The following is a 10,589-nucleotide window of genomic DNA, read 5'->3' on the forward strand; positions in this document are numbered from 1 at the left end:
TTCCAGATTCTGTTTCTCCATATACAGTTGGAATTCCGACCTCATCAACAGGGGGGGGGGTGCAGATGTAAACTGGAATGGCCCATTTTGAGAAAACAGTTCTACTAAAGGAATTATGTGTAGGTAGAAAGTTTCCTGCCAGGCTTATTACTGCATGATTGCAGAGGCTTAACAAACTTGTGGGTTTGTTTTCTTGGAATGCGTGTTTCATCCTGCAATGTGTCTTGCCATGTACTGACTGAACAAGGACTATATCAGTGAGTCATATGAAGATCGTACATGATTTAGTATTGCCTTTATACAGGACCAAAACGAATCAGGGCGATGACTGTACTGCTTGTACTGGCCTGAGCGCCTTGGTATGGCTCCTATACAGGCTGTCATTGGAGTTTTTTCTGCATATTTAACCATGCCAAACTGTATGGTGTCTGTATGCACTAGCTGGTATGGTGCATCTGTGCATCTGCAGGTACAAGCACTGACAGTCTCTGTACGTTTGGCAATTGTGGTTTGTTTACATTATACACATTTGCATGAACAATTTTTGAGCAGAATTTATGTGATTTCCACCAACAACAACACAACAATCACAGTCAATCCATAATATTCCCGATGTAGGTGAACAAAACACTTGGGGTATAAAGTACTTGTTTCAAGCTAGGGGTTAGAAGTGTAGCAATCACAGCCCTCGATCAGATTCTGCCACAGATGTTCTGCAGTATATGGTAAATGTATCCTTGTCTGTGTCAGAGAGGTCACCCAAAAATAAATTTTAAATACAACAGCTAGCTGCTTATAATACAGATGGGATAACCACCACTACAGGGGCAACAAGTGATCTTGACCCTATACCAAACAGCAAAACGTTTTTTACCATGGCAGCAGAAACATTTCGACTTATCGGTACCCGTTTCTCCATGCCAACGATGATGACTTTTTTTTACAAGTGAAAAAAAACAACACAATAAACAAACAAACTACTATGTCTGGCATTACATGACCTATATGTCAGAGTACATTAAATTAACTTTGCTAGTAATATTTGATGTAAACGATTCACACAGCCCTGCATATGACTACAGTTCAGTAAACAACATGGTCTTGTGTGACAAAAAAGTCAGGTCCTGTTTGGTAGAGAATTTGAACAATCTAATTTTATCTGAGGGTTTACCCAACATGCATAGTACCACACACTCATGCAGAGAAACCCTACATCCAAGGTTAGCACATACATATTTGATTACTAGTATATAATAATTACTAGTATTACCAAATGGTACCGACTGGCTAGGTGATGATGTAACCACAAAACCTAAATGATCATTTCTCTTGTTAGATCAGGTTTGGAATATGGAGTCCAGTTTGGTTTTGAGGTTAGGAAAAACATGGCGTTGTACAAGACTGCACAGAGGTGGGCAACTAAGAATATAACCACAAAGCACAACAAAATAAGACTTTCATCTCACTCCATGAACATTTAACAAAAAAACAATTATCAAGAATTTAACCAGCCAACTGAGAGTGCTGGCTGCTCAAAGAATATTAATGACCTAATGAATATTAATGAGATTGGTCACACTTTAGTTTATATGCAAGTCAAAACATTATTTAATTATTTTTCTGGTATAAAAGACATTTTATAATAAAGAAATATATTATTCAAAACAAAATCTGTTCATTATTGTTTATTTAAATTTTATTTAAATATAGAACACTTCTAAAAAGCAACCGCATAATGATTTGGTAGACAATAACTATCGTAATAATTATCGTAATAACTATCGTAATAATTATTCATAGCACCAGCTTCCAAAATTTTACATGTAAATGAATGAACACAACGATCATCAAAAGTATGATGAATGCATAACTACTTTTTGATTTCCTTGGTTTGCTAAGAATTATGAGTGAAATTTGATTGCCTCATTCTGAGTGTTTTTGGTCCATTGTCAACAGCATGTCTGTAGTTATTTGGTCGATGCTAGAAAACAAACAAACACAGACAAAGGAAAACTGAGAATAAAGGGTCTAGTCTACAGCGTACTATTCATACATGTTTTTAATAGTCTCAAAATCAGTGAAATTGGCTGTTGTAGGTAATCCCTCAGACAAACATTAGTACGACATATGCACTACTGTATTCGCGTATAACTAAGCTTTCAGATGATATATAGGTTGCTGTAGTAGCAAGTCTAGTAATTTTTAGATAAAGTTTGAATTGTAACTTGATCATTCCCTGTTGCGACGTATAATTCTTGAAACATATTTTTAAACGGTGACCATTTAGACTTAATTTGCGACAAAACATTTTTTCCCTTGACTTACTTAATTTGTGATAAACATACTTTTTTCAATTGTTGGAACGTAACTTTTTTTTCTTCCTATGCACCGATAAATAAGGGTATAGATAGGTAGATTGAAAGACATCTGTGAGGGCAGCATTGAAGAAAAATTCATCATACATGTGAAAAACTGCAGCAAACCAGTTCAAGATTAACTGGTAATATGAAACCAACCTCTACTTTCTTGGTGCATTAATCCACAAGAACTTAAAACACATCAATTAATATTAATTAAATTTAAAATTTACAAAGATTCAAATGATATAAATGTAAATACTAAGTATGTAGGTATTTATAGAATCATATAATTATAAATATTCCTTCAATCTTCAATAATATTAATATTAAAATTATACATAATAATGAGATCACAAGACCATATATCGTCCTGCAATATGTAAGTCACATCTCTTGTTTAATGCCTTTATTGGTTGCATGTTCCTACCTTTAGCATAGTTTGAGATATTACAGTTATGCATATTAACGAGTCCACATAACCCAATCTATGCAAATTATGTAATTAATATACATGGATTTCAACTAAGTAATTAGGTATGTCAATTGTCCAAGATTATTTATATTCTAAGTTTCATTTTAATTTGATGAGTGGTAATTAAAGTAATTAGGTAATTAGTATGCACAAAATTCAACCCCAAACTAAACATGCCCAAGAGCAAATAGCAACCTTATATAGGTTTGCAATTTAATTTGAGTTTAATTAAACACAAATAAATTGCACACAGGAGTCATAAAATTTGTCTTCATGCTTTGAATTCAGATGGCAAGGGCTTTCCTTCAATGCCAGCCACTAAGTTATCGATAACCATCTGTGCCATTTTTCGCCTGGTTTCAACAGTCTGTGATCCAAAATGGGGTGTTACAATAACATTTGGATTATGTAATAGAGGATGGTCTGGTGGAAGTGGTTCAGGATATGTGACGTCTAGCGCTGCTCCATGAATGAGTTTCTTCTGTAAGGCATCCACCATGGCATCCTGGTCTATCACTTGACCTGAGAATAAAACAATATTATATTATTTACTGTTTTTATATGTTGTTTGTTTGTTTCTTTACTTTATGAGAACAAATTATTACATCAACAACAAGTCATTGCCAATGAAATAATACCTGTCTGTATTTTGGATACATTAGCATTTGATGACACAATAAAAATATTAAAAAATGGCTCCCAGATGGAAAGAAATTCAACATGGCTGACAGTAGGCCATTTTTAATCAAATCATGGAACAAAGTGACATGCACTAGTAACACCACATCAGATATTAAATCGGCACATGCATGCCTTAGGGTGGAAGCCTACTCGTAAATTAAAAAAAACAGAATTTATTCATTTTGCAATAAATTGTACTTCAAGGCAATATAAGGTTATTGACCTAAAAAAAGTTTCGGAAAATGAATAGTTGTATTTTAGTGAAAAGTCTCTATTTTGACACTATTATAACACTTTTACGACAGATTCCTATGGCAGAGATATTATGCAATATCTCAAAATCTTGCCTGGTGACATAGGCTGAAAAAAATCATGTATTGTTGATGATGGAGTATCTTTTGTTGTTCTGAATTATTTAAAAAATCTGGGTTTTAAAAAGTGTCAAAAAATGCAATTTTTCTTTAACATTGTGTTCTATGGAATTGTTCTAAAAATAGAAATTTTCAAGAAATATTAGGACACGTTTCGCAAAAAGCATAACTGTAACACACAAAATAATGCTATTACATTGTACCATGAGACATTAGTTTCATGATTGTACATAATAAACTAAGGAAAATTGTCATGCGATTTACGACCAATACATGTACCGGGGTATTGTCAAAAATTATGACGAGGCTTCTACCATAAAAACATTTTGACATGTTGAAATGATGTATTTTGATGCTATAACAATGGCTGCCAGTCGCTATTTTGACTATTTGCCGGTGATAATGATGTTGGGGTGGTTCTTTGACTGTTCCCTCTTCTTATTCATATTCTGGTTTGAGTGTGTATTTTATAGTTTATATTTGATCAGTTCCTCTTGGGGTTTTGTTGTAGGATGTACTGCCCTCGGTGTTGGTACTTGGTATTGCATTATAAAGTTGGACCCCATCACTAATATCTCTACAGCTGCACATATTTATCTTGACAGTGGACAGTAATTGCTTAATGGTACAGGTCAACCAGCTGATGCAATGCCCTTGACACATGATAGTACCATTTTTGTATACTTTAACAATCAACTGTTGCTGGATGTAATTTTGAATTGTTGATGATCTTTTCCAACTACAATCTGTGCTCTAGCGGATTCATTATTGTTTGAGTACTTCTCCTGACATTTCATTTTGTTTACTGTTACTTAAACTTCAGTCTCACTGGTGATTTGAATATTTTACCCTAATGAACAGTAACCTTTTTGTTGAAGTATTTTTCACCTAAAGTTTCTACCGACAATTCATCAGTCATTTCTACATCTAACTTATCCTGATTTTGACATTGCAGTTTGTCATTGGTATCAGCTGTGAACAGGCTTTGACATCTTGTTTATGTTTTGTTGTTGTCTCACTGATAGTTGCCAGTATAATATTGCTCTATGATAATTTCAGTTTCGTTCAACTGACAACTATAATTGGTAAATAACTGATACTGCATACTTACTCAGAGTTTAAGGGGACAATGTGTATAGCTGTACATTTAATGTTTTTGACAAGTTCAGACATCCAGTGGCATGTGTTGTCCTGACGTAAGTTATCAATAGTGGCATAAATGAGAGTTTGTAAGAAATATTTAAATGCACCGCCATGCACCGACGAAGAATAATTGAACTTCTTCTTCACGATTGCGTGTAAAATAGACAGGGTATGACACGGCGCATGCCATTTTCAGACACACTACTTACCAGACGATCAAATGTCAAATAACCAAATTTTCATTATGTTAGTGTAAAATGGCATGTCATTTTTATGAGCCGGTTTTGAAAAATCTTTATGAAATACAGATACAATTATCCAGCCTATTCTCCAAGTGTTAACACCCTAGCACTGGCAGTACAAACATTGTTTAAATCTGAGTTACAAGGGGAGTTAGTTGTTAACAACACATCATTAGCTTCAGTACCAGTACATGTATATCCCTAGCATGATTGGTTTGTCCATCTTATGGCTAACTTTAAACATGTGCAGAGTGGCAGCTTCACAATATATTGACAGCAAAGAACCACAAAGAGTGGTTGCACCATAGCGATTATTAAAGTTTCTGGATTTTACAGCCAACATTTGATATTAAGCCCAATTGGGTGGATTATAATGTAAATGATAGCAATGTACATGTAAACAATGGTACAAGCATTGAACAAGATCACATGTTCTATATGGCGAACACCTATTGGTCAGCTTGAGATATGTCATACCCCATCTATTTATTATGAAGAATAGGTTGAAAGCATCCTACAATCGAATGTTTTCAAAAATCGTGTAGAAATGTCTTGTACGTGCTAGACGAACAGATTTTACCCAAACTTCTATGATTTTCAAATCTTTATCTCAAATTTTAATATACTGGTAGATCATAACAATTAACCTTGAGAGCCATATTTTGGTGCAAAATTTAAGTTTTTATGTATTTTTTGATAGTTTATTATAATCAGTTTTTTTTATCTATCTAGAAGGGTATTTGAGTTGTGAACTTATTCTGTGTGGCAATACCTGCTGATACTCTCCATAGAGGAGCAACAAACAAAACAACTCCTTTTCATTTTCAGCAATGTTTTATGGAGTAAAAACAATCTCACGGGAAAAAAACACAGAAATTAAAAACTAACCTCGTGCAATATTTATGATTACAGCAGTGGGCTTCATTAGTTGAAATTCTCTCTCACCAATCATTGCACAGGTTTCCTTACACAGTGGAACGACAACCATTACGTAATCAGACTGCCTCAACAAGACTTCCAAACTCATACAATACTTAGCTCCAACTTTCTCTTCATCAGTTACTGATCTGAGATTTATATAAAAAAAAAACAACAGAATTACAGTGATGTGAATACTAAGGGACTGGTCATTTTCTTTGGCCGGGGTGGGGTGGGGTTGGGGATGTTGTGCTGGGAGATCTGATTTCGGAAAAGTAAAAGAAAATCGACCCCCCCCCCAAAAAAAAACAAAACAAACAAAAACAAAACAGGGTGTCCACCCTAACATCATCTGAAAATACAGTAAAGTAAATTTGATTTTCCCTTTGCCTGGAAAGGATTCTAACAATTTTCAATACATAGTTTAATCAGACACAATATTATACAATATTTACAGTTTATTTAAATTTTTTATTGCACAAAAATATTCAAGTTCATGAACTTTTAACACTTTCAACATTCAAACTTATTTTTGTAATATGACGCTAGCAAAGTTTAAAGCTTTTTCCGCATTCATTAGAATACATGAACTGGTAATTTTGATGTGCTTTAATTAATATTTCTTGAATTACACACAATATAGATGAACAAGAAATAAAGAATAATACGTATTGAATACATTATACTAGATTTGCAAATCGTTATGTTGATCTGTGGTCTGTCAAGTGGTGCCGTCAAATCTAGTAAAACAAAGCTAGTTCTGCAAAGTTGCGAGTTTTCTTGTTAACTGACTCTTTGAATAATTCTCTGAATCACTGTAATGATATAATAGACAACAACCAATGTAACTTTTAGTTTATATGTGATTTTATTTGAGATATGCTTCTAATAAAGCGGTATCCCCTCAAAATTTAACGATAAATACAGGATAAATAATATACTATCGGTAAAAAGTGTACCAACCTCCTTTCTCTATTATAGTAAATGATGTTCATGTTGAATGCTCTAGCTCTTTCAGCAACTTTATAACCAATATTTCCCATACCAATAACTCCCAGTGTAGCTTCATTTATATCATTGCCCATCATAAACATGCTATATACTTTGGATTCACGAGCTATATTGACACCTGAACAATCAACACAGGGAAACAAAAAGTGTTGAAATTGTTACATCTTGCATATCTGGTGGGTCACTGTACTGGTACAGTTCGATGAGGCTTACTGTAAAATGTAAGAATTTTCACAATTTGAGAATTTAAGGTTGCTCATACTGAATTCAAATTCCGCACTACTGAGCATGTTACTGGGCATATGCGATGCATTGTGAGAGAGGACACCCCATTCCTTATTTACTGTGGAATACTTTATTTTCACTGGAATTAATTTTCGCTGAAAAGGCTTTTTGGGAGTTTTGTATGGAATTTATTTTAACTGATTTTTGATGAGTTTAATGTGAAATATAGGGAAAAAAGTATATTCGCTGGATTTTATTTTCACGGAATCATCCCTTCCACGAAAATGGAGAAAATAAATTCCAAGCGAAAATAAAGTATTCCACAGTAAATAAGGAATGGGAGGTCATCTCCCACAATGCATTGCATATGCCCGGTAACATGCTCAGTAGTGTGGAATTTGAATTCAGTATGAACTACCTTAAATTCTCAAATTGTGAAAATTCTTACATTTTACAGTAAGCCTCATCGAACTGTATTCTACAAGAACAGCCTGTAGTTATGTAAATTACAAGTGTGTTTCTATGGGGAAAGTAATACATGTACTTCAATGATTCAATATCTAATTAGGTCATGGAAATTGACACACTATGGTTAATCACTAAACTGTCTATTGACAAGACACGTGGTTATTGACATACCATAAATATTCATTGCAGGTTGTTTTATCTTTGTTATTCAGATTGGAAGAAATCAGTTTACAGATTTAATCATGGAGCTATACTGTGAAAAATGTCTTTCTCTAAGGTTGTTATTTTATCTAATTTAACTAATTCATTAATTTGCTAATTCAGGATGTCGCTAATTTAAATAAAAGTATATTCTCAAAATGAGATTGTTGGTACTTTAGCTAAATTAAGATTCTGTTAATTTATACATTGATTCGCCTTAGTCGATTAATATTACCCCACAGACTGATTGAAGTGGAGATTTTCTTTCTTTTCTCAAACTTTGTTTGGTGGTATTCTTCTGTATCTATTTATATAACCTGCATTTCTTAGATGAAGATATTTTTTTAACTGTCGTTCAAATATACTCATAATAATTAATGTCATATATTCAATGTTTGCCTTTTAGTGTTTAACACATACAAACTCTGATGTCTCAGTCGGTCACACTACAGGGTTTGCAAGAGAAAACTTAATTTATTTGGGATCGTTAAGACTGTAGAATACTTTATTTTCGCTATTTTCGCTGAGAGGATGATTCCGTGAAAATAAAATACAGTGAATATACTTTTTTTTCCTATATTACACATTAAAGGGCGACAGTAGTCGTGTCACGTCCTGTTCGACATGGGACTCATAGCGACGTGTGCAACACGTGTAAAATACATTGTTTACATGGAATTCGAACACACTACGACAACCGCGCTTTAAACTCATCAAAAATCAGTGAAAATAAATTCCACACAAAATGCCCAAAAATCTTTTTCAGCGAAAATTAATTCCAACTAAAATAAAGTATTCCACAGTACATGTAATCTAGATTTTGTAATTCACAAATTATTGCCAGCACTAATGCAGCACTGAACATTTTTCTTTAGGTCTGTGAGGTCACAAATTGAAACTGCATGAATATATTCATTGACCTACTGTAAATAGTAGTTCCTTAATAGGAGATCCAAACCATGTTTTAAACCTGACTGTAGATCAGTCAACTGCAGGAAGCATTCATCACTTTTAAAGTGTATGACTTAATTAATGACATTTTATTTAAATGTAATATTGATATTTTTTCATTTTTATATAGTTTTAAATCTGTACTGTATAATTATTATTTTTAATTTTATTTTGTTACTTTGTCATTTTGATGTATATCTGCTTACTCTTGTATTTTGTATGTGTTTTCTTTATTTTTTTATTTTTTCCAGTTCTGTTAATGGGTTTGCCTGTTGAACTGAGTATATAAATAAATAAATAAATAAATAAATAAATAAATAAATAAATAAATAAATAAATAATTAAATAAATAAATAAATAAATAAATAAATAATTAAATAAATAAATAAATAAATAAATAAATAAATAAATAAATAAATAAATAAATAAATAAATAAATAAATAAATAAATAAATAAATAAATAAATAAATAAATAAATAAATAAAAAAAATAATAATAAAAAAATGTTCACAGTAAAACAGGACACAGGAGAACACTTTATAACTTTGAAGCTTTAGCATTGAAATTGGAAATTTCTGGTATAATGTATCTAGGAAATAATTGCTTTGAGGAATTATGTTAAATAATAGTGTCATCAGAAGGTATATTACCGCTACTGTAAAGTCATCATGCCCCTGTAGATTTGATTTTCTAATGGCCAGCTCCTTGCATGTATAATGAATGTTTTTAACTTACCTTCAATTAATCTTCTTGCTGAAGCCAGAATCAACATCATGCCAACATCCGCAACAGCGTCACTCAAAACGTGCGGAGTGTTGCCAACTTTAATCCCATGCCTATTTATCATGGCAACGTCAAGGTGATTGACACCAACGCCAAAGTTTGATACCACTTTCAAATTCGGTAAAGCCGCGACAAGATCTTCCGTAACTGCGGGTTTCCCACACTGAGAAAAAATACCTTGTATTTTATTGGAAAATTTATCACGATTAGCTTCAAAATCATCCCACCACACGACCGTGAAAAGTTCTTCAAGCATATGAACGTGTTCAGGAACTAATCCTCGAGGTGGACCTGGCGACGAAGCAAGAACAAACGGTTTGGCTTCTTCTGAAGTCATGATTGTGGTTTAGTTTTATAATTATATTATCACGGTCAAAGCTGTGACTTGCTTATGGACAAGGGAATCTTCCACGCAAAGGTGATAGCATTCTCCTTCCCAGAGCTCCTTGCGGTTAGATCACCGAATAAAATAGAATGCCTGGGAGATTGCCCCTGCAATGCAATCTCCGGGGCAATCTCCCACGCAAAGTTCTATTTCTGTGATTTACCGCAAAGAACTCTGGGAATGAGAATGGGGTGAGAGGCATTGACGCTGCAGTTCGGCGTCTTCTACACCGATCTGACGCATATCGCGCAAGGTGTGCCGGGAGTTTGTTCGAAATTTCGAACGTTTCGAAGTCAATCGTCGATTGCCACATATTTTCGGATATATTAAATCGTTTCAGAGACCTGTTTACTAAATAATGATAGATGAAACTTAGA

The 10,589-nt window shown here is 33.5% G+C and overlaps 1 protein-coding gene across 1 annotated transcript; it reads right to left on the reverse strand.

The window, feature by feature from the left end:
• Positions 1–1,655: 1,655 nt before the first annotated feature.
• On the reverse strand, positions 1,656–10,394 carry LOC100378197 (uncharacterized). Its single transcript, XM_002742210.4, has 4 exons — positions 9,780–10,394; positions 7,151–7,316; positions 6,158–6,336; positions 1,656–3,354 (listed from the first exon to the last, which is right to left on the reverse strand). Exons 1-4 carry the CDS (start codon positions 10,162–10,164, stop codon positions 3,104–3,106), a joined length of 981 nt encoding a protein of 326 aa, XP_002742256.1. The 5' UTR covers positions 10,165–10,394; the 3' UTR covers positions 1,656–3,103.
• Positions 10,395–10,589: the final 195 nt, after the last annotated feature.

The sequence above is a fragment of the Saccoglossus kowalevskii genome, chromosome 6, assembly GCF_978046115.1.
Source record: "Saccoglossus kowalevskii chromosome 6, keSacKowa6.1, whole genome shotgun sequence".
Lineage (NCBI taxonomy): Eukaryota > Metazoa > Hemichordata > Enteropneusta > Harrimaniidae > Saccoglossus > Saccoglossus kowalevskii.

What these genes read in the sequence shown, in the direction of transcription:
- LOC100378197 (XM_002742210.4), bottom strand. Translation starts at nt 10,164, where the DNA reads ATGACTTCAGAAGAAGCCAAACCGTTTGTTCTTGCTTCGTCGCCAGGT. An exon ending in AGCAAGAAGATTAATTGAAG is followed by an intron (nt 7,317 to 9,779) that starts GTAAGTTAAAAA and finishes TTGATTGTTCAG; the next exon opens with GTGTCAATATAGCTCGTGAA. An exon ending in TACTATAATAGAGAAAGGAG is followed by an intron (nt 6,337 to 7,150) that starts GTTGGTACACTT and finishes TATAAATCTCAG; the next exon opens with ATCAGTAACTGATGAAGAGA.